Genomic DNA, 24,875 nt, shown 5'->3' with positions numbered 1-24,875 from the left:
TCTGTGCCATTGAACCAGATGTGCTATAATTCGGGTAGTTAGCTATAAACATTTAAAGTTTCAACTTTATATCTCGCAATTCTGACTATGACTCGCAATTTTTTACAAATTTTTAAATTGTTATATTTCACAATTCTGACTTTAAAATTCACAATTGCGTGATATAAAGTCAGAACTGTGGGTTTATATCTTGAAACTGCGACTTTACATCACACAATTCTGACTTTATAACACGCAATTGCAACTTTATATCACGCAATTCTAAGAAAAAAAAGAATTAAGAGATGTAAACTCACAATTGTGAGAAAAAAGTCAGAATTGTGAGATAAAATGTCGCAATTACATTTGTTGTTCCATGGCGGAAATAAGCTTCCACGCCTAATGGCAATGTTGAAACTGCAATGCTTGCATGCAGTGATTTATGAATTGCTCGTTTTGGGAAAACAACAAGTGAAAATGAGCTTGTGTAGTTACAAGTGATTGCATATTTACGTAGATCATTTTTGGGGCCTTTAACACTACAAATACACACATCTACAAACTATGACAGAGAAGGAAAGGAAAGGAAAGGAAAGGAAAGGAAAGGAAAGGAAAGGAAAGGAAAGGAAAGGAAAGGAAAGGAAAGGAAAGGAAAGGAAAGGAAAGGAAAGGTGAACTTTTTGAACACTGCACAAAACTAAGAAATTTGTTTACTATAAATATTAGACCACAAATAAAATAATAATATAAATTATAAATACATAGGCTATAGGAGGAAAGGTTAGCACTAACTTATCACAATCTATAAATAACATTATATATGCACACACACACACACACACGCACCCTTTTTCTATGTAGAAAAATGATATATTCAAGTTGACCTGGCTCTATGAATCTTTTGTTCTTCTCCATAAGTTATTTAAATCATTTTGGATGTATTTTGAAGTCACATTGCAAAAATTCTCTCCAAGGAGTGAAGCACGAGGCTCCTGGATATTCTTAAAACCTCTGGCAAGGAATTTGTTGGCCGTTATGTATTCCACTAAGCTCTAAGTGCAATTCCCTGTTTCCACTTGTACACCAGAAACTCTGTCCATCTGTTCCATGTAACCTCAATGGAAAAAGAAAACCCCTTAAATATAGTTTTTTATATAAGCATGGTAACTTAAGACTGTTAAAGGATAAGGCCTGATTTCACTGCCGCAATAATTCACTTTTTCCACAAAAAGGCAGAGATAAACAACATACTGATACTGTACTTAGTATTTCTCTCTCTCTCACCTTACGTGGTCAGTTGTGATCTTAACTGTAACACTTAAAACAGAAATATAGCAGGCTGCAACGCATTTGTCATTAATTCCTGGTATTATCTCAAAAATAATAACTCTGACATCATACGGTGAGAACAGCCTTCAGTATAGGAGTTTTATTTTCTTTTATGACTCTGCGGTCACCATCTGTGACTGCAAGTCTTTCAAACAAACCAAAAATGATTAATAAGTCTTTAAGGAGACGTATCCATATGAGCTGGCACAAGTTGCGGTGTTGCAGGAGGCATTAGTCTGATAACTGAGGCACTCTAAAGCTTAATGAAGCTGAAGTCAACGTCTTCACCCTCTAACCAGCTGCTGCAGATTTTTCCCTATTGGGTCGTGAAGGGACACAAGCAGGGTTACCTCATTTAACACAAGCTGCTGGGGCCACCTGAGATATGTGTTGATACAGCCTCTCTGCCATTACTAAAGATCTTTCTGCTTTTTTCCACTCCAGAGACGCCAAAAAGCAAGAAGTTGTAGTCCAAGGAACACTGCGTTCCTGTCCACTGCTGTAAGTTGCTAAAAATAATTTCAGCTGTTCACAATAACAAAAACTGGTTAAAGGTTATAACTGAACAAGTACAGACACTGCACATTCAAAAACATGTTTTGAAATATAATAAAATAACCTTTTTTGTCCTGCTTGCATCAATATATATATTCTATTTTAATATACTTTGAAATATAATTAATTCCTGTGATCAAAGCTGAATTTTCAGCATCATTACTCCAGTCTTCAGTGTCACATGATCCTTCAGAAATCAGTCTAATATGCTGATTTGCTGCTCAAGACATTTCTTATTAGCCTAAATATTATAAATGTTGAAAACAGTTGGGCTGTGTAATATTTTTGCGGAAACCTTGATACATTTTTGTATAAGATTAAATAAGTAACTAAGATTACTTGATGACTGGAAAGTTTAAAAGAACAGCATTTAATTGAAATAGAAATCTTTATAAATGTCTTTACTGTCACTTTTGATCAATGTAATGTGTCCTTGCTGAATATAAGTATTTATTTCTTTAAAAAAAAAACATTGTACTGTTTGTATGTGTAAATACAGGTATAAACTTGATAATGTACATTATCACCGGTTATCACATCCGGTCATTATCACAAAATAAACCCCTTCAGGGTAAAATAAGCCCCCTTGTCTTCATGTCTGGACCCTGTCTGTTTCTTTTCTTTTTTTTTTTGCGATAATGACAGGCTGAGCGAACAGAAAATCCTGTTAGCTGCATGAATTTCCTTTCATTCATCGAGCTCATTGAGGCCGCCACCAAGAGCAATGCAATGACCAGTATGACTTTGTAATTTTTTTTATTTTTGTGCATTTTACATAGCATTTCGAAAGCTTATTATAAAAAATAATAATTAGTCTCTCCTGGAGATATTGTCCATTTAGATATTGTCCAGTTCTGTAGTCATATGTACCCAATAATGTCATTACAGACAATGGGCATTCTGCTTCCAGATTTCATGAGTGCTGTAAACTTGAAGAAATCTGTGTCCAGTTCGTTCAGACCTGTGTGAGATTTATAGAAGAATGGCATTTTGTGTTGTACGTCAACTTGGCAAGAAAGTCGTTTGGGAGCCATAATTGATTTGCTCAGCTTTGTACCATCTGACGACTTTCTTCGCCCATCAGCACTCCGCGAAATCCCGGCTATCCTCCGTTTGACATTTACCATGAAGTCTTTAGCGAAACTGCGTCCAGAACTGTGCTTTTGTTCCGTCTGTTCCGGACATTCCGGTAAGTCCATCCAGTTCTGAATGAGATCAGCGAAGCTGTTGTCTCCCAGCACTAGCGGCTGCCGGTTACGCCCGCGGGTGAGTAGTGACGTAGTCCAGTCATCCGGGTCACTTGCGGTCTCGAACGCCGTCCAACTTTCCAAGCAAGCATCGGAAGTTGACTTCGGACGTACTCTGGAGTTGGCCGCCTGGTTGGTGCGAAGACACGCAGACGAAGATACGCGGATGTTTTTGGCGCGCCGTAACACCACTCCTTCATCCTGCCAGGAGGCCTCAGAGTAACCCGAATCAAACTCCAGACTCCGCTCGCTGCTCGGTGAGCTAACAGCCGATGGGTCGCCGGCGGTGTCCTCCTCCTCCAGAGAGCTGGACAGACAGCAGGCAGAGTCGTAACTGCTCGCCTCACTGGCATCGCTGATCCTCAAGCGTGCTCGCCGTTCTCGTTGGGCTATCAGCTGCTTGCATGCACGCAACCTCACTGGAGGTCCGACAGGGGGCGCTGCGCAGCTCCGCCGCAAATGCTTTAGATCCTGCAGGGATCGCATCATATAACGCATCTGTTCCCGCAGACAGTCACTAGATTCCTGTAGACACAACTGCAAAGAGACAGAAAGAAACAGTAAGAAACAGTGCAAAAAATTTGAAATGCATGAACATACTTATATTTGAATAAAGCCCAAGCTACAATCAGAAGATAAAAGATTTGGGTCACCCTCCTTTTGGTTTTGTTTTCCTCTGATTGACTTAAACAGGCTTGGACTTGCACTGTTAGAGGGCATGGCTCTATTTATCTGGAGGAGCTGAAAAACCACTCTATTCTAGATAGAGGGAAACTGAACAACCGATGAATGCACATGGTGTGGACACACTCACGCCCAGCTATCAAAATGGATGGATGACTACTACCAATCAGTTAGAATAAACCTGTTACTAGCCACACCTGAAATATATCTTTTCAATAGAGTAATTACCACACCTTCCATCCATGCTGTCAGAAACATGCACACAAACATACACACAAATCATAATCAAGAAATGGAAGAGCAATAGCTTCCTCATTTGAAATGGATGAAATGAGTAAATTGCAATTTCAATACAAAATACTTGCTTTCAAGAGTGAAGCTACATCTTTTATTCATAGACAGTAAAATAAAATATGGAAAATAGAAATATGACCACATACTGTAAGTCTGAGATTAACAGTCTCAAAAGGTTCTCTATTGACAACAAATCGCAGTTCCTAACTTAACCAATAAATGCTACTACTGCCATGTTTGATGTCACACAAATGCATATTAATTTCTAATAACTCATCACAAACAAAACCAGCACAATAATGCAAGTGCCTAATTCTGTTTCATCTGTCTTAAATACTCCAATGCATGAGTATTTTCCAAACTGTGAGTGCCAACACCAACATCTTCCCTCTTTGGGAAACTTTTCTGGCTTTTTGGGCAGATACAGATCTTGTTTTTATAACATATTTGCTGAAATCTGTATATAAATTGACAAAACAGCTCAGAAACTCAGTGTGTATACCATGTGAACGCAGCAATAATAGCATGCAGACGGGGTCGAGTGACTGGCATTGTTTATATGCACAGATTGGCATGTGGTCCAGATGTCATTCCATATGCTAAAATTTCAGCAACGGACATTACTTCACAATAACTAATCCTTTGCTGCACATAATGTAAAGTGATGACCAATCAGTGTAGTTCTACAGAGTAAACAATCTATTGTAATTAACAAGACAAAGTCCAACGAGTGTGGAGAGGTGATGATTTAGAGGCATGCTTACCATGATTCTGGAATGATGGCAATCAAAAATCCAGTAGCTTTAAATACTCCTGAAATAGAAAAATGTTTTATGAAACATCATGCTTTGCAAAAGTAAAATAAAGCAAAAAAAGTTAAATAAAGCAATAATGATTTTGCATTTTAATAATTAGGAAAACAGAAGTAACTTTTATCAGGTAAAAAAAATGTAGAACTAAGTCTTGCACTTACATTTGTTGTGAAGCACAAAATCAGTACAATCCAGGCAGTGCAGATGTGGCTGTTGTGACTCAAACTCCAGATCATGAGCCCCTCACTGCAGACAAGCTCATATAATGTACGTCTGTGTCATTCTAGCATGCGCGTCTCAGCCAATCACAGCGCAGCATCGCGGCGCAAACCAATCAAATTATCGCAGCTGGAGCCAATCAGAGCTCGCCTGAAATCTGAGCGCTCGTTTCCACCCTCGCTCAAATTATGAGAATATTCAGTGATGCCAAAAAAACAAAACACAGAAAATATCCAACACAAGACTTTCTTTCTAGCTATCTATCTGCATAATTGTTTTATTTAAAAATAAGCACGTAAGATATTTATTTTACGTACTTTCAATTTTACTGCTATTCTTGGTACGAAAGGCAAGGAAACAAGCATTGTTGAAGTGGCAAACTTAAAATGTCGTGCTGTTGATGGGTGCACAATACAATTTGTTAATAAATACCTTGTTCATTTTAACATAAAAGACAAATTTAAGCTTTAAAAAATATCTATACCGTTTAGCAGCAATGTTGAATAATAAGAAAACCATCGTCAGCTTTAATATACGAACCATAGACTGTAAAAAAATAGGCTGCCAGGAGACATTAATGTCTTCGCCCAAAGTTGCTCATTTGAGAATCCCATTTTCGCATCTTTAAATATGTTAAAGATGTACGCAGACACATCTCAAATCCACTTACCCTGCTGTTATCAGCATAACTGAAATGTATGTAATGTGTAATGTGTGAATGTCTGTCCATACGACATTCAGAAGAGTAAGAGTAAGTGAGATTCACGGCGTGTTGAGCAGCGCTCTCTGGCGGTCGGAGAAAACGCAGCATCGTCCAATTTTTTTTTTTTTTTTTTTTTTTTTTGCATTTTCAGAAAATAAACTTAGCCTAGCTCTGCGAAAATATTATTTTCTCAACTAATTCAACGAAATTCCCACAAAGCCACATGGGGTTGATGAGCGAACAGAACCACTGTCAAGGTGTTTATTGTAATTAGAGTAGAATCTTCCCATTCATGTTTCCATTCTTTATTTTTCTCCCAACCTAATCTGTGACACATTAGGTCAGAGATTAGAAGTGTTTGGATGATTAGGCTTGCACACAAAAACATTGCTTTACAATAATGTTGATCCTTTTGTGATGCAAAGCTGAAATGTGCCAACTAGTTTACATATAGGAAAAAGTGTGGACAATTGCCTAAACCTGTGAATCCACCCATTGTGTTATAAATGGCCACTTGATCCTGGTTGTTAAAGTGATCTTCCTGAAGCGTTAAACTTAAATGCACAAGTTTACTATAAGTCAGATCAGCAACCCGGGCATGTCTTCAAGATTTGTTTCTCCATTTGCCGAACAGAAATAACCCAACACATGCTGCTTAAAGTTAGTGTTCATAACAACAGTAACCTACAGGTCTACAATCAGTTTGCTTTCCATCTATATAAAAATAAGGACAAAGTTTAGCAAGACCAGACTGACCCTTAAACTAATTTTAAGTAAGTAATTCAGACTTCCAAGCAACCAAGGGAGTGTAAAAATAACATTTACCAATCTCCAAGTGCATAAAGAGAGAAGTTCATCTAAACTTTACCTGCACTTTCTAAATAGAAAAATATGGACAGCAAATGTGTGTTGTGTCCTGTCACAGAATTCCCTGTATATAGGTAAGTTCTACCAGTGTACCATTAATTAAATATTACCAGCAATATTTGCAATATTTAGACTTTCTAATATGCAAAGACTTTCTAATATGCAAAATTACATTTTAAAAGCTGCCAAAACAATTACTGGAAATAGAACAATTACGTTTATTTATTTAATTACTTTCTTTAGGTTTTTACTATATGGACTTATATTAATGTATTGTGGATTTAATAGGCCTATAATATTACAGAATCCCATTAAAGTTCTAGAAATGATTCAATATTTTGTGTTCCTTTACGTATGCTAAGTGTACTTTAACAGGCTATAGGATTTTTTCCCCCTATAAGCAACAACTTTTTTAACAGTGAAACAAAATGCACATGCTTCCAGATTGTAAAATTTTCTTTGTATAAATTTGTTCTACTCTCAGTGAGAGCTACAACTACTCCCAGTACAACCGTCACCACAGCTGTAAAACTCAAACCATGAAGCATGTACTGCAGGGACAGTACATCCACATGTAAAAACTATAATTACACTTTTACAATCACTTAGATGACCTCACTGAGTCATTTTGCAAGAAGAAGTGGCTATGACAGGTTTAATGACTGATCTGTGATCTGTTCAAGGCTTGCGTTCACCTGCCTGCGTGGGTGGATGTGTTGGAGAGCACTGTTCTCAGAGCCGTCCTGCTGGAGTTTCAGATCCTCTCTGTCACACCATCAGCTGCTGTGTTTGAGGATCCCGTCATCAATCCCACCGACATCTTCACCATCCAGGTCACCTGAACATGAGCAAATGTATTGAATACAGTAATCTGACAGGTATCAAAATCTAATAATTCAGCAGTGCATTTTTAATACACATTGTGGCTACTAAGTCTTTGGTAAGACAGTATGTTGATTTATTCTGGTACAGATCTGATACAGATTTTAGCAACCAGAATATTCTATGCATAAAATCTTCTGATGTTAAAGGGATAGTTCATCCAAAAATGAAAATGTTGTCATCATTTACTCACCCTCATGTTGTTCCAAACCTGTATGAATTTATTTCTTCTGTTGAATACAAAAGAAGATATTTTGAAAAATGTTGGGATTCAAACAGTTGATGGTAGTCATTGGCTTTAACCCTGCTCTAACAAGTCACAAAGCTCATAAATAATTATAATATATATATATATATATATATATATATATATATATATATATATATATATATATATATATATATATTCAGAAGTGCCATCTGAGATTTTCTTCTAGAATGATCATTTTTATCAAGTTTGTATAATAATTCAATAATTGTTCAATAATTTCACTTACCTATGAAATTACCTGCAAATTACCTTTTAATTGTCATTTAAGTGAAATTACTTAACTTAAATATACAAGCTTTATAAAAATGATCATCCTAGAAGAAAATTTCAGATGGCACTTAGAGGGTTTTGCATCTGAACTCTTCATATACATATATATTACATTTTCAGATGAAATTAACTAAATATCTATGTATCTAAGATGTACAAATATGACACCAAATGAATATAAATAAATTGTAATCAAGTGCCACCAGCTCTGGGAATAAATTCCCTGACAAACTAACAAAATAATTGACATTTTGAATTCACCCATGTAAGTTTAAGAACTAAAATGCATTTCAAATCTGTATGAACTGCAGTCAAAAGTGATTCCAGTCCCATTTTCTCTCCAGCCGAAATCCAGATCCTGATCACAGTCACCCCAGTAAATGAGTTTGACCCTCAGATTGTGGGTCCGTCGGTGCTGCCCGTCCCTGAAGACGCCAGTCGTGTCAGTGATGAATGCAGTCGATGGAGACTGGCCCTTTAACTCCCTCCGACTGGCCATCTCAGGAGGAGACTCAGGTTTCACCATTGATCAAGTCGGAGGTGAGATCATATGGATCATCCCTACTTAAATTCTCATAAATGGTCCATTATGCTCAAAATGTAATTTTAAATGATTATTTCAATTACCCTCCACAATAATCACATTGCCCAGCTTTTTCAATCTGTTGGACAGCTGTATTTGGCTACAGAACTGGACAATCACAGCAAAAGTGTGATTTACCAGCTGAATACTGAATACTAAAACACACACTTGCCTATGTATTAGCCAAATTGTTAAGTGACAGAGGAACTTGTGGCATAATACGCAATTTGAAAGAAAAAAATATTTTGTTTTAAATGTTAATGCCTTTTTTGCTGCAGAATATTGCATTGCATTTACTGTAGTAGCATTGTCACGACCAACCAGTTGAGAGCCACTATCTTTTCAGAGAAGTGATGCAGACGTTCACATTATTCTTTCTCTTTTAGTGCAGAATGTAAACGATAACTCTCCAGTCTGTGACCTATTCTCATATAAATCCATTATCTTCTCCACCATGGCGGCTGGAGTTCCCATTGTCACCCTCTGCTGCACAATCACCAATGTTATCATCACAATCATTACTATGAATTCAACAGTCAAAGCTGAACATCAACTATCCACCATTATACATAGGCCTAAATGATCACACTCAACAACAGCACCATGTTGTTGTCAAAGGTGCCATCGTGGACCGTTTCCACATGAATGGTTTGAGCCTGACATCTAAAAAAAAAAAAACTCTTCTCCTACATGCCAGAATGTGTCTGATGACACCATGTTTGAGGTCACCATTCAGGTGCCTGATGGGAAATATAGCACTGAAATGGTCACCACTAAACCCACAGCAAGTAGGCTACAACCACCACCACAGTGAGCATTTCCTATCAGCCTACAGATGAGTTTTTTTCTAATAATAGACACTCACTATTCCTACAGATGCATGTACCTGTTTGTGTCTGTATTCTCAGACAAGAGCGTGTTGAGTGTTTCTGGGATTCACAGCCCTGGTTTGTGGTTGTTTTCCATCACAGGAGCTCTGCTGCTGCTGTACACATACAACGCGACAACACCTGGCTGTGTAGCGATTCAAGATTCTAATTAAAAATTTAAAAAAATTTAAATTATTAAAAGCAGGGTGTGGGGTGTGGGAGCACCTTACACAGCTCAACAGTAGGCCTACCATATAGCCTACATACATACAAATTATTTAAAAAAACATTATGTTCCGTACAATCATTTATTGTAATTACAGTTTCTGTCAAAATACTATTACCATTAGTATTTCTACATCAGTCACCAGTTCACACACAATAAAAAAATCATATGTCGCGCAATTTTACATAAAAATAAAAAATAAAATAAAATGGCGCAAAATGCGGCGCGCACGCGCGTGGAGCTGAACGAGCGATTCGCAACCGTCAGCATCGGTGTCGCTCATACACACACACACACACACACACACACACACAAATTAATTCATCGCATTGGAACGCATAAAAACGCTTTCTAGCTTTACTTTTTGTAAGGGAAATAATTTACTAAACCACTGAACATTTTATTTTGGAAATTATTTGAGTGTTTTTTTTTTACTTAGTATGCTAGTTTTACTTTTAATATAAGTTACAAGTGTCGTTCATTCTTTGGTGTACACAGTACACCAGTTTGTCGAACATAAGATTTCACTGAACTTCTATTGAATGGCAGGTGAGCTGGAAATTAATTTGAGAAATGGGTTTCTCAGGTTTGTTGTTTCTCACTTTTTCTTGTTTATTTGTGATCTTTTCAATACTCACACTAACGCTGAATGAACTGAGAATCCATCAGCATTAGATCAGAACGACAAGGTGGGTCAAATCTGTTTATGAGAAGCGAGATTATGTAGATTTAATTGTTAAAAAGATTGATAATAGGCTAAGTAAGTTATATGGTGCCATTTCAAAAAACAGCCGCTAGATGACAGTGTCAGCTCTTAAAAGACAGCATACAAGGGGCGTAATGGTGAGCTGAAGCCTGTCACCGACTTTTATTTCACTCTCCAAACACTAATTTAGTTAAGATCTTAAAACCATATTTTCCATTCATTTGTAGAGGTTTAATGGAAAAGCTCAAGACCCAGGTTAGATTACAGTGTGTGAGACGTTTCCAGATGAGTGTAATTATAATTTTGAGAAGCATATGTTCCGAACACGGTGATTAATTAACCTGAGATTTTCTGTCTTTCGACAGTAACAGGACGCAGATACTTGTTTAATTCAGCAACGAGCATTATCTTCCAGCTGTCTGATCTTAGAAATTAATCTTAATGTTCTTAAATAATTAAGTTAGTTAATGTTCTTACAGACCTCTCCAGGTAATGGTTAGCCAATTTCAGCTAAAGCATAATATACTAAAATTAGAAAATGTTCCAGTTGATGCCCTACAGCAAGTCCTTAAATGTGTATTTAATTACTGCGATTGGATATTAAATTAATTATTCATTCAGCCACTGAAGTGAACTTATTAACCTCCACAAAATGTACACTTGAAATAAAAACCACAACTGGCAGAGCTTCATCTAGTGAATGAACTTTTATTTAAATTAAATCATTATATAGGACTTTCAAAAGAACTTTATTCTTTACCAAAAAAAAAGGGAACAAAAAAAAAACCACTACCCTTTTTCTCAATTAGATTTCCATTATTAATCACTATTTATTCTTACATGGTGTGAAATTTCTGGTGCAGAAATGTTTACGTACAGTAGGACAACTGGGAGAGAAAATAAAGTCCATTGTAAACGGAAGTCAAGGCACAAACAGAATGCTAGAAAGAGGAATGAGAAGATAGAAAAGAAGAAAAAAGATTGTTAGATACTGTTACGTACATACTTTAAATATCAGTTACATTTTAGCAGTTCTTTCTCCATTTGTGAAGCTTTTTTTTGTGCTTTTTTATAGTTTTTTGTTGTTTTTGTAATTTTTTTTATTTAATTTTAAAAAGGAATGTTACGCTGATGTGAACTGATTACTTGTATTGATATATTTGCTATCTTCTATCATGCAGGGAAACTTTCCATTTGCTATCAACAAGGACGTCATGTAAACATCATAAAAAAAGCGCTTTCCTTTTTCAATCATACTCTATATCCAATGCCTGCTGGTTGTTTAAAAAATAAGCATTATGCAATTAAAAGTTCAATAAAATTTGCACATCATATTCCCTAGAGTTAAATGAAAGTATCATATAAAACATTTTGTTGCCTCTGCTATTACTCAGGGGAAGAAAAAAAAAAAAATGAACAAAAGGACAGAAAATAAACAAGACAAATGGACAATGGATAATACAACAGTTGGCGATTTGTGTCATAGCCCAAGGAGTTATTAATACAGATATTAAATGTCAAACACAATGATGGGACGGTGTCCAGAGGGAGGGAGGTCAGAGGCTAAGGTTGTTGGCAATCATTGAAATTGTGTCGGGCTCCTCTGAGCTATCAGTCGTCGTGGTTGGCCAGAGCATTTGCCCGGGACGTATTCCACCCCTGCTTCCTCTGGTCATCAAAACTGTTCAAGTAATCTAAAAGAGGAAGAGAAATAAGTTAGAATGCCAAGCAAAGTAGTACAACTAGACCGGACACTGGTTTTTGTGCATTTCTTCTTACCTCGAATAACCTTCCTGTTTTTATGCTCTAGAAGAGCCCACAATCCTTCAGGTTGTTTTTGATGATGACGTCGGTGACGGCGTCGAAAACGAACTGCACGTTCTTGGTGTCTGTGGCACAGGTGAAGTGAGGGTAAATCTCCTTGGTTTCTTTCTTCTTGTTCAGGTCCTCAAACTTGGTGCGGATGTACTCGGCGGCGTCGTCGTAGTTGTTAGCACCTTGTCGAGAGGGGAAATACAAAGCACAATGAGAAAACAGCAGGGAAGGATGGAGACGGAAAGACAGAAAATAAGTGAAAGACAGGGAGCCAGAAAAATTGGAAAACAACATGAAATCGAAAAATACACACGATGATTCCCACTTTGATCATTAAAATGACACATGATCTCTTCCAATTGATGGATATCAATAAAGCCGTTTGCTTTTAGATCGATGTCGCATGCACTACTCCGCATGGGATATAATGAATTGCTGGCCTTTTGGATATCAACATTGATGGACACCCAAAGTGGACCTCATTTGAATAAACACCTTGATGAGCACTTGAAGTGAACAGCCTCACAAAGACTGGAAATGCCTGAATTAAACTGGTTCGGATTGGTCTGTTTTTCACATGGAATATGTGCATGCTTCAAAGACAACATGAATATGACATTAGCAACACATTTTAACTTCTGTAATGTGATGCATTTCAGTGTGGAAACGAACATTCAGCCTGAAATAATGTAGGACAGATTTCTCAGCATTTGATTGGATCGTGAAAAGTAGGCAATGATTGGTTGAAGGGATAGTTCACCCAAAAAATGAAAATTCGGTCATTAATCATTCACCTTCATGTCGTTCCAAACCCGTAAGACTTATCTTCTGAACACAAATCTTTTTGATGAAATCAGAGAGCTTCTGTCCCTCCATAAATGCGACTACTTTTTTTTGTATCCGATTATTAATATGCATTATTGATATTAATGCTACAATAATCTAATATAAATGATAATAAATTAATATTAACAATTTAATATGATTAATGTATTTTATTTGTATCGCCCAAAAAGACCAGGTACAATTATTAAGAAACTAAAAAGGTCTGTATTGATTTCATGTTTTCTTTAATGCATAGGTAAAGCAATGAGCTTGCATTTTATTGAAGTGAAGCACTCAAAAGCACTTCTGGAGCACTTGTGCACTTGATTTAGATGATTTATTGGGAAGTTGTCTGTTTTATAGTACCTGCATACTCAGGGAAGCAGATGGTCAAGGGGCTGTGTATGATCTTCTGCTCAAACAGATCTTTCTTGTTGAGGAAGAGAATGATGGAGGTCTCGGTGAACCACTTGTTGTTGCAGATGCTGTCGAAGAGCTTCATGCTCTCGTGCATTCGATTCTGTGGTGGAATTAAGAACCGGTTCATTATTCAGGCCTGTATTGATGAATGAAAGCCTGAACAATATGACGCAACTACACTACCGTTCCAAAGCTTGGGTCAGAGAGATTTTTTTATTTATTTTTTTTAAAGAAAGAAATTAGTACTTGTGTATTAAATTGATCAAAAGTGATAGTAAATACATTTATAATTTTACTAAAATTTCTAATAAAAAAAAAAAGCTGTTCTTTTGAAGTTTCTATTCATCAAAGAATCATGAAAAACCATGTATTCACAAAAATATTAAGCAGTTTTCAACATTGATATTAATAAGAAATGTTTCTTGAGAAGCAAACCAGCATATTAGAATGATTTCTGAAGGATCATGTGACACTGACGACTGGAGTTATGATTTGCAATCAGGAATAATATTTTTCAATATTACTGTTTTGACTACCTTTGATTAAAAAAAAAATCTTACCAAACCCAAACTTTTGAAAAGCAGCGTATTTAATTCTAACAATACAGAAGGTGAAACATGGTCACGTAGAACTAAATTAAACCTTGACTAACAAAACAAATTGTGCAGAAGTGCAGCCTCTTTGATTCTTAATAGTTTCATGAATTATAAACTGCTCTGGGGAAAAAGCTAAGAGGATCTCACCATTTCTTCATCCTCAGCCAGCACCAGGTCGTACGCACTCATGGCTACACAGAAGATAATGGCCGTCACACCTTCGAAACAGTGGATCCACTTCTTTCTCTCTGAACGCTGGCCGCCGACATCAAACATCCTATGGAGAGAGAGAGGAGACACATAAATGGCCAGCAGTATATACAGACAAATGTACAAGTAATCAATGACAAAAATGCCTTGAACAACCAACAAAGCAAGACAGAACATACAATCATCCAAATAAGCAGACAGATTATTTTAATTTGACGCAAAAGTAATAGAGACTGTTCAATATGTCATACTGTCCTAAAGGAATAGTTTTGTCATCATTTTCTGAATTTCATTCATAAACAATCAAAACATACCATAAAGCTCCTCCAACCATGTCTTAACCAATAGCATTAGTTATTGTATTGGCTTAATAGACTTGAAATAAGGTACACGTGGTATGGACTGTTCTTATTATGTTTTATGATGTTGTTTGACAAAATAGAAATGACCCGAGGGCAAGTAAATGATGACAATATTCCTCATTGTAGGTCACATCTAGTTTCCACAAACCATATGTTCCCAGAGCTTGTTTTTATCTACTGGAAATTTGTGGGAAATTTTCAATGTTTTGGCAGCAGAATATTGAGGTTGCCGACTCAGTGTTCTGATGCCCTTAGAGAGGTTTATCATGTCGTTTCCTCTTCTTTAGGTCCGGACGGTTCACATGTGTCACTGGCATTTGTTGACATTTGAGTCTGGGCTTTGTTTCTATGGTAATGGAGGGGTTGAAAGCAGAATGGATGAGACTGGGAGGGAGGATGGAAGAGCTGGGACTTCCAGTCAGTTGCAGGAGTCATTTATTTTTGTCAGTCACACATTTGTCTCTTTAACCGTGTGGACCTGGAAAAGACGTCATTGGCATTTCTAGGAAATTCCATAATCATCCTCCCTCTTGTGTGGCTTTTTTTTTTACACAAGATACGTAATATGATTTACAAGTCATTAAATAAAGTAATAGACCATCTTGGACAGCTGGCTTGTGTTTGATCTTTCTAAAGGTCGGGCTGACATTTCTTCTGTAGATTAAAGCCGACTCATTCAAAGAGAATCATCCCAGCCTTGCTAAATCCCATAAACTCCTAAAACCAAACGCCCTCAACAGTTTTAAGAGAAATTAATCCCAAAACCTCAGGCCAGAACACATGGATGGCATGGAATTAATTCCTTGATGCCATTGAGGGTTAAAGAGGGTGTTGCCAGCTAACGGAAATAGTGGAGGCTGTTTCGATATGGCAGATGAGTTGTTTGAAGTGCGAATGTGTGTGAACACACGTTAGCGCGGCTAATAGAGAGTGTGAATAAAAAAATCTGTTAAAATCAGAGCGAAAGAGACATTCATGTGCATAGAGGTTTCTCACTTGAAGTGTAGGTCTTTGAAGGTGAAATGTGTCTCTACGATGCCAGTGGTCTTCACTCTGGTCCTCAGCACGTCCTGCTGGGTTGGGATGTAGTCTGCTTTGGCTATCCTCTCCATGTCATTCAGATAACTGCAAAACACACACAGGATGGTACATGTAACAATTTGCTTTTTTAAATAATAGCATTTCCTTCTAACTAGACCCTTTCAATGTTCACCACTGTATAAAATGACTATATAGAGTGGTGGCCAAAATTATTAGCACGGTAAGATTTTTTATGTTTTAAAAGAAGTCTCTTCTGCTTACCAAGGCTTCATTTATTTGATCCAAAATACTGCAAAAACAGTAATATTGTGAAATACAATTTACAATTTAAAATAACTGTTTTCTATTTGAATATATTTTAAAATGTAATTTATTCCTGTGATCAAAGCTGAATTTTCAGCATCATTACTGCAGTCTTCAGTGTCACATGATCCTTCAGAAATCATTCTAATATGCCGATTTGCTGCTCAAGAAACGTTTCTTATTATTAATCATCAATGTTGAAAGCAGTTGTGTACAATTTCTTTTCAGGGTTCTTTGATGAATAGAAAGTTCAAAAGAACAGCATTTATCTGAAATAGAAAGCTTTTACAACATAACACATGTCTATACTGTCACTTTTGATCAATTGAATGCATCCTTGCTGAATAAAATTATTATTATTTTTCATTTCTTTCCAAAAAAAAAAAAAAAAAAAAAAAACTGACCCCAAACGTTTGAACGGTAGTGATGATGTTACAAAAGCTTTCTATTTCAGATAAACACTGTTCTTTTGAACTTTCTATTAATAAAATAATCCTGTAAAAAAATTGTACACAACTGTTTTCACCATTGATAATAATAATAAATGTTTCTTGAGCATCAAATCAGCATATTAGAATGATTTCTGAAGGATCATGTGACACTGAAGACTGGAGTAACGATGCTGAAAATTCAGCTTTACCAACACAGAAATAAATTGCATTTTAATATATATTGAAATAGAAAACAGTTATTTTAAATTGTAAACATATTTCACAATATTACTGTTTTTGCTGTATTTTGGAACAAATAAATGAAACCTTGGTGAGCAGAAGAGACTTCTTTTAAAACATTTAAAAAAAACTTACCATTCTAATAATTTTGGCCACCACTGTATATATATATATATGTGTGTGTGTGTGTGTGTGTGTGTGTACCCGAGGTGTAACGGCCACATATATAGTATTATACTACAGGGCTGTTGAATGCTTGAATTGGTTGACTAATGTTCTATTTATTTCAGGGAAACGCACGGCTAAAGTAGTTCCAGGCAGGTCTTGACCGCATTAAAGTCCCACATCACTTCGCCAAATGATTTCAGTTATTTCAAAGTTCCCTACAGCCTACAACAGCAAAAGAACCATAACCCACACTGACAAAGCAAATATAATACAAACTAGGATAAAAATGACAAATTATTTCCATGTTTTTGCCACAAAATTACATTTTATTATGTACGGAATGCACATACTCTCTTTCTCCCGCTCTCCACTCAAACGCACACATACAGTATGGACACACACTCGCACAGAAAAGTGTTATCAGTGCGACGATTTTTTTCAGTAAAATATTTAGCAACCTAAAAGCTACATGACATCTCTCACTACCGAGGACATAACGGTGCTGTTCTTGGAGCAGATAAACTTAGTTTCGCTATTAGTAGAGACACTGCAGCTGAACACTGTTGAGAGACGAACAGACTCATTCAGTTCATTCACACGTCTCTCTCTCTCTAACTCTAACTGCATTAGTCTATCACTGGCTGAACCCTCAGTTACTAGCTCTAAAATTACGTTTTTGAATTAGCAATGGAGAATTCACGTTGCGGACGCATTACCACCTCTGGTGTGCATTAATTTTCGAATTATTCAACGGCCTGTCGTCAATTATTCCTTAAGAATATTTTACACCTGAAGTTAACTAGTTAACTTTGACTGCACAAATTTTCCAGACACCCAAGCACCTCTAAATATACACAAGTCAAATATTTTTTAGGTTTATATAATGCAAAGTATTGTACACTTCTGTCTCTCAGGTTCAGCATGGGTTTGAATAGGCCTTGTAGATGTTCTTACACAAAACACTGTTTGGAAATCTGATCAGACGATTGCACACAGAGAGCAGACGAACCGCCTAAGTCTCGGAGGCTGCGAGAGTGACAATGCAGATCTTCATTCAGCTGCCAATCTAAGGCTGATAAAGACTCACAGTAACACAGCTTGGATAAGCTGCGTAGGCAAGAACTCCTGCCAGAAACACTGAATGTTATTGCTCCACCTAATGCCGTACAATCCCACCACAGCTCAAATGTACGGTTCAAAGACGAACCAAGAATTCAGGTTTTCAATATCACAAAGACCATAAGTTCCTCCAAGTTGTTTTCGTTCTTTCTTAGGCCCCGTTTACACCTGGTATTAAGATGCGTTTTGGTCGATCGGATAACAAGTAGACGAGGGAGACAAATACCCGTTTACACCTGGTGTTTTAATCCACTTCTGTCCTGATTTCTTCGAGGGTCTATGGGCAGGTAAATGTATGCGTTTTTTCAGATCTTTCAATCTAATGCACAAAATAAGCTTGCGCTATTTACATATGAATGCGCCTGGAGATGATGGAAAAACATACGGAGAGCAGCATTGACCGATCGATAAAAACGCATTTTAATACCAGGTGTAAACAGGATTGGTGGAGGCTGTTCGATATAGCAGATGTTAAACATTTATCAGTCCTGAGAGCGGTCTCTCAATATTGTGTGGATCCCCGCAGACACTCGCACTCCACTGGAATCCTCAGGCATTAAAACAATCAAGCACAACCTAAATCAAATTGAAAAGTGCTGATAATCCCTCTTCACAAAGCATGGCTTAGAGCTGCCTTTGTAGTTCTTACCTAAATCAAACCCCCCAACCCCTACCTCTCCCAAAACACTGAAAAAAAGACATTTAGTTTAACATTTCGGCTTGAGTGAGCTTTGTTTTGAAGGAGGGCTCTCTTGAAGACTTATTTATTCTATTATTCACACTTAAGTACATGGTGTGCTGTGATTTATGCAATGAAAGATCTGGCCTGTAGGGTGCAGGACAAAGGGGTGTGCTGACTGTGTGTAGAGAGAGATTAATGACCACATGCTATCATTTAAGGTTCAGGGAATTAAAGTCATGTCTCTGATAAACGCAGCTAGAGTTTATCAAAGCCAAGAGTGCAGTCTGACACTGTAGCTGTGGATCTAATGAGAACAATACACCAACGCTAGGCACTTAATACAGTAGCTGTTTAAAATAATACACCAGTATAAAACATCTGATGGGATTCAGTGCATGCTATTTACTGATGTAGGCACTACTGGTACTGTTATTCTGAATCTGAACACAGTAAGTGTGTTGGCAAGATCTGTGCAAACAGACAAAAAAAATATGGTCTTTTCATTGATGCACAGGAAGTTTGTCTTGTTTTTTTTTTTTTTTACTGGAACAGGAGCTGTGCTGGATGTCTGGCTCTGGTTCAGAGGCTGGGAAGATTTCAGGGAAGAAAAATATGTTCCAATTCCAGTTAATCTTAACGCTATAGCATACATTGGTTTTCTAGAGAACTGTGTGCTTCTAACTTCTAACTTTGGCAGGTTTCTAACAAAGATGGATCGTCTTCACAAAGTGCCAGCCTATACTCAATTAGACACTTCTGGGATAAATTTGAATTCTGATTCTGAGCCATCGCCCAGTGTCATCCAATTGTCTCATGTCACTCTGCAATCTCTTTCTTCTCACATAAAATGAGAAGTCAGGGTTCATTTACAGTATGAGAGTATCCTGTCAGGGTTCATTTAGCAATAATGACAGATTTTCTATACATAATGCCAAAACTCTGTGTGTATATTTAATATCGCATTATCAATGTTGAAAACAGTTTGTGACAACTGATTAAAAAAAAAATCTATATTCTTTTATGAAGTCTTTACTGTCACTTTTGATCAATTTAATGCATCCTTGCTAAAAGTACTGATTCCAAACCTTTGAATGCTAGTGTGTATGTGGAGGGTTTCTATTTTTATTTATTGCTTTTAACATAAGCTAATTATGATTTCTATAGACTGCATCTCTCTAAAAAGAGGTTTTCTTTTTGACAGACCTTTTAGCCTCTGTTCTGAGGGTGGGGAAGGAGTGGCTGCCTCTGTAAAACCACACTTCTCTCCACCCACCCACACACAGGCTGTAAAACCTCTCACATAAACATCTGCTGAACCTAGCAAACACAACTAAATATTATGAAAACTAAGATTAGAACTCCCTCTATCCTTCCGCAATCTCTTTTCCCACCAACAAATGACATCATGATTAATTTTCTAATTCAAGGCCAAATCGACTGTGATCCCCCAGTGAGGGAACGCTCCGCCTACCCCGATTGATTCTGAGTGTATCAAGCATGGGAAAATTCTTGGAAATCCTGACCCAGGCCAACCCTCCATTTAACAGCAATTGGTTTCTCAACGGACCGTTAACTGTTAATGCCAGAGTTTCTGCTTGCTTTGACGTATCGATCTGATCCTACCCACTCTCATCACACAATTTCATCTTTCTATCCATTTTGAATTTAAAGAGACTCTTGGGTAGGTGTCAGTTTTAGTTTAGCCGTTCATTAAAAAAATACACTTATATTAATTTTGACCAATAGCAGAGTGGTTTTGGTGTCTATATAAAACTTGTGAATATTTGAATACGTTTATATTCCAAGAAAAATACCCACAATGCTATAGTGCACCACCCTGTTCCATCTGTAAATGCATATTTATCATCTGACAGGCTGAGCATTATGTGCTATGATATTTGTTTGCCATGAATATTGACGAATGGTCATAGGTCATTATCTTTTGTGACCAATAACGGAGAGAGAACTCACTATGCAGCGGAGTCGTTGAGCTGGTACTCTCTGGCGCGGGTGAAGCAGCTCTGTACCCCTCCATCAGCCCACAGTCTGGTGATGACATTTGCCAGGTCGTCAGGCAGAATGCCCTGTTCCTCCGCCGCCCCGGACAGGGCAAACAACTGACGGGCATCATCCTATAAAACAAACAAATAAATATTTGCCTTAAAACTAATGCACATTAACACACCAATATACATAAACTAGCACACACATACACACACATATATATGTGTGAATCTCACACTGAATTTCACACTGAATCTCCAAAGTAATGTAGAAACAACAAAGATGGTATATTTTAAATATTTGTTTAATGGCATCTTTTAACAAAGCACTATAAATGCAGTCCAGTATCACTGATACCAATAACAATAATGATGTCTCGATTACATAGATTTTTTTGCTCAATTTTAACCATTAATTATAGCCATTCAACATTCCAGTATAATTGAAAGCTATCAATTTTAACATTTAATAGGCTTTATGAAGTATATAACAATTTTAATTTAAGTGAACTTAAACAATCTTCACATTAAAGGAGAACTCTGGTCAATTTTAACATTGAGCTCATTTTTTTGTCAATTTGGAGTGCTGTCAATACAGAGAACAACGACAAAAATCGGTGTTGCCTACACCGTGTTATCCTCTTTTTCAAATTTGCACCCTGTTGACTTAAATGGCGCAAATACCTGTATTTACATCCTGTTTTCGGTTGAAGTCCAAAGTAGTCGATTGTCGAGTTCACGCGCATAGGTTTAGTTACCTATGATCACGCGCGTGAACTCGGCAATCGACTACTTTGGACTTAAACCGAAAACAGGATGTAAATACAGGTATTTGCGCTGGCTTAAATAACATCATTTTTATCCATTTCTTTCACATCTACTGCAGTCAGATTGACCCGCGTTCACTCCGAAGGAATCACTCACATGACCTGTGCACTTGTAATGACACATCAAGGATGTTAAGAGGCTAAAAGCAGGTTTAAATATTGCCCCATTGAAGTCAACAGGGTGCAAATTTTTAAAAGAGGATAACACGGTGTAGGCAACACCGATTTTTGTCGTTGTTCTCTGTATTGACAGCACTCCAAATTGACAAAAAAATGAGCTCAATGTTAAAATTGACCGGAGTTTCACTTTAAGACCTGACGCACATGACGCAGATCTGACAGTTTCTATTTTCTCACAACTCTATGTTCTTACGGTAAAAAAGAGATTTCGGTAGAAATAAATATTGTTTAAAAAATATCGGATATTTGCTTTTCCTAGACAACCATTATCATGAGGACAGACCAGTTGCATGGTGGCATTCTGGAAGGAGAGACGTTTTTGCCGTGTGTGCATGTGTGTATATGTGCTTTTGGGGGGGGGGGGGGGTTCTACAATCATGTCTGAGTCTCTATCCATTTAACGAGTGTCTTGCAGCCTGCCTTCCTGTCTGTCTCCCACACGTTTTCCTCAACGGTTCTCTCAGAACTACAAAAATAACCGTCTACCTACATATCTGTCTCTTGCCAAAACCCCTCCCATCATAGAGATGAACTAGGTCACAGGAAGTCAGCCCTGGGGCGGAACATGGGAGCCATGAGCAGAAGTGATGGGCTGAGAGACGTGTGACACAACCGACCCTGCACTTCTAGGGAACGTGATGAATTCTTAAACTGTGTGCTACTGTAGATTACAGACACTGTAAAGGTGAAAAAGCACAGTGTTTCACAATTCAGAAGTTAAGTAGCTTGTAAATTCAAGGAATGCTTGAATATCTATTTCACAACAGGAATACTATAAGTTCTTTTACTAGGTGGTGGGGAAAAAAGCCAATAGATATGAATAGAGAGAGGACAGAATGGTTACAGGCCTTTTAAAAGATTTACAGCCTCAAGAGAAGAGAGCAAAAGAGAGAGAGAAAAAAATGAGGAGTTACAGCGATCAGCCCCAAGGGATGCTGTTTTCCACGTGTCTAAAGCACACTGCTCAAACTGTGACATATGGTTAACACATGCACTCACTCATATGGTTTAAAAGGTACACTGGCCAACGTTTCACTTCCTGTCTTACGCACAGCGCTGCATTCTCTGTGTTTTTAAAGTTAAGTAGTAACAGAGTCAAATCCAACATAGGGAGGGATGATTTGTAAGGTCCACTAGAGTATTTAGATTATCTTGTTTTTTTTCTTTGTTTTTTTGGAATACATTGGATCTCTAGTACCTGTCAGAAATCACTCAAATCTATAAACAGCAGGGCTGCACGATTCAGGGAAAATGTTTTTTTTTTTCTGATAAAAACAGATTTAAATTGCAATAAATAAAAATTTTATATTACAGTAAAACTGTAAAATTATAATACATATATTTATGGCTCTTTAAATTCTTCATTTTCAAACCATATATCATCAATTATTTTGGCAGAGAACCGCAGGAAGCAAACAGTCAGTTTATAAGTGCTTCTTATTACAAGTTCGGGAAGATGGTTGGCACATGTTGCTTTCCCAAATGCTCATTATGAGCGACCCAAACTCAAAGCGGATGCAAAGATGAGTTCACGTGGAGCAGCTTTTACTGTTAACTGAACTGCTTTGAGACACGGAAAACACTGGGACAATATATATATATATATATATATATATATATATATATATATGTCAAAAGATATCTGTGCTTTAAATCTTGCAGTTATTCATGGAGACTAATAGCTAGGCTACAATGCTAATGTTTTAATGTATTATTTACTTATAATTATTACTAGCATTAATCATTAACATTTTTTTTTTTTTTGACATGTTTAAATACAGAGATTTTTGCTATGGTACCAAAATTGTTACAGAGAACTGTTAGTTTATCCATTAGATCGAAACATCTGAAAAAACCCCCAAAGATTTATCCGCCCAGCGACCCTCCCCTCGAAGAAGTCAGGACAGAAGTGGTTGAAAGCGGACAAAAGAGATGGATTAAATGTCTGCCTCATCAACTTGAGATCCGATCGTAAACAGGCATCTTAATACCAAAAAAGCATCTTAATACCAGGTGTAAACAAGGCCTGGGGGCATCCTCACCCAGAAGAAATGTAAACAAAGCATTCTAGTGCACTCTGACAAGAAAATAACGGGAAAAGACAACATTTGCTTCAAGTAAATAAAAACATTTACTAGGGCTGGGTATTGACAAATTTCACAATTCAATTCAATTTGGTTTTTACAAGATAGCAATTGGATTCAATTCTGATTAGATTCAATTCTATATATTGATTTATTTGGGGCCTATCAGGTACAGTACATGGAAAATTTACTCTAAGAAAAAATAATCTCTTAATTAATGCAGTAAACCAAGGTTCCTCAAATCCGGTCCTGGAGGGCCACTACAAGTCAAACACACCTGAACAAGCTAGACAAGATCTTCTAGCTTTTCTAGCTGACTAATGAGTTTTTGGACATTAAATGGCTTTCATGAGGTAAATGTGATGTTATGTGACATTGTTTACAAGCCGTTTATTGATGCCTTTTTTTTTTTAAGTTGGAACAGTGATTGAGCGACTATATGAGATTACGGTAAATTCAGTTGTACTGTATCTTTTTTTTAACATACCTTCTGATGTTCATTCATCTTTAGTTCGTGCTGTAGTAGTAAAGCGGAAGAGATGATTGGTTCAACTGCGCTTCATGCAATTTTTCACGCCACATTAAAGAGCACCAAAAAAGATGGCAATAACTCGAGAGAAGTCTAGGGTGTCTCGCTCCAGTCTATGGAAAATTAGCTTGAACTAGCTTACAGGGTTTCCTTAACAGACTAATCAACTAGTCGTTCAGACAACCCACTGACTTATCGACTATAAAATACATAGTTTAGCACATCCCTCAAACACACCATAAACAAGAAAGAAAGATTCACACTTGAGGAATTTCTCCAACAGATCTCCCTCTCTTACTAATTAAACGTGATGGAGAGATGTTGTTAGCTTCTCTCACAGCACTTCACAGCTCTAATCCCAGAGCGGAAACACAATCCATCTCTCCCTTCACCCGTCTAATTAAACTACACACTGCTGCTACAAAAAAAAAGAAAAAATCTGTATTGTTTTTAAGAAGCCATATTCCTCACTTCATTTTCTGCATCATGAGTGCTGCTTTTTTAAGATGCTGTCTCGAGACTCCTTCATCCTACTTCCTTACAT

At 37.1% G+C, this 24,875-nt stretch overlaps 2 protein-coding genes across 3 annotated transcripts in view; both read right to left on the bottom strand.

The window, feature by feature from the left end:
- Positions 1–2,602: 2,602 nt before the first annotated feature.
- Positions 2,603–5,875, bottom strand: inka1a (inka box actin regulator 1a). Of its 2 annotated transcripts, none has more exons than XM_079856848.1 (4): positions 5,790–5,875; positions 5,062–5,295; positions 4,853–4,901; positions 2,603–3,647 (listed from the first exon to the last, which is right to left on the bottom strand). In XM_079856848.1, exons 3-4 carry the CDS (start codon positions 4,853–4,855, stop codon positions 2,724–2,726), a joined length of 927 nt encoding a protein of 308 aa, XP_079712974.1. In that variant the 5' UTR covers positions 4,856–4,901; positions 5,062–5,295; positions 5,790–5,875; the 3' UTR covers positions 2,603–2,723. The 2 variants fall into 2 exon arrangements, with proteins under 2 accessions (XP_079712974.1, XP_079712975.1); XM_079856849.1 differs by lacking the exon at positions 5,790–5,875 and adding an exon at positions 5,437–5,485.
- Positions 5,876–11,180: 5,305 nt separating this feature from the next.
- gnai2a (guanine nucleotide binding protein (G protein), alpha inhibiting activity polypeptide 2a) overlaps positions 11,181–24,875 on the bottom strand; it is a 65,574-nt gene continuing 51,879 nt past the window's right edge. The window contains exons 4-9 of the mRNA XM_079856846.1: positions 20,680–20,840; positions 15,721–15,849; positions 14,300–14,429; positions 13,503–13,656; positions 12,276–12,493; positions 11,181–12,190 (exon numbers count right to left, since the gene is read on the bottom strand). Coding sequence (XP_079712972.1) covers positions 12,303–12,493; positions 13,503–13,656; positions 14,300–14,429; positions 15,721–15,849; positions 20,680–20,840 — 765 coding nt within the window. The 3' untranslated portion in view covers positions 11,181–12,190; positions 12,276–12,302. The remainder of the gene's footprint in view (positions 12,191–12,275; positions 12,494–13,502; positions 13,657–14,299; positions 14,430–15,720; positions 15,850–20,679; positions 20,841–24,875) is intronic.

Source organism: Squalius cephalus, assembly GCF_949319135.1.
Source record: "Squalius cephalus genome assembly, chromosome: 22".
Taxonomy (NCBI): Eukaryota; Metazoa; Chordata; class Actinopteri; order Cypriniformes; family Leuciscidae; genus Squalius; species Squalius cephalus.
Note: the sequence above shows the minus strand (reverse complement) of the source record. Positions and strands in the feature narration are given on the sequence as shown.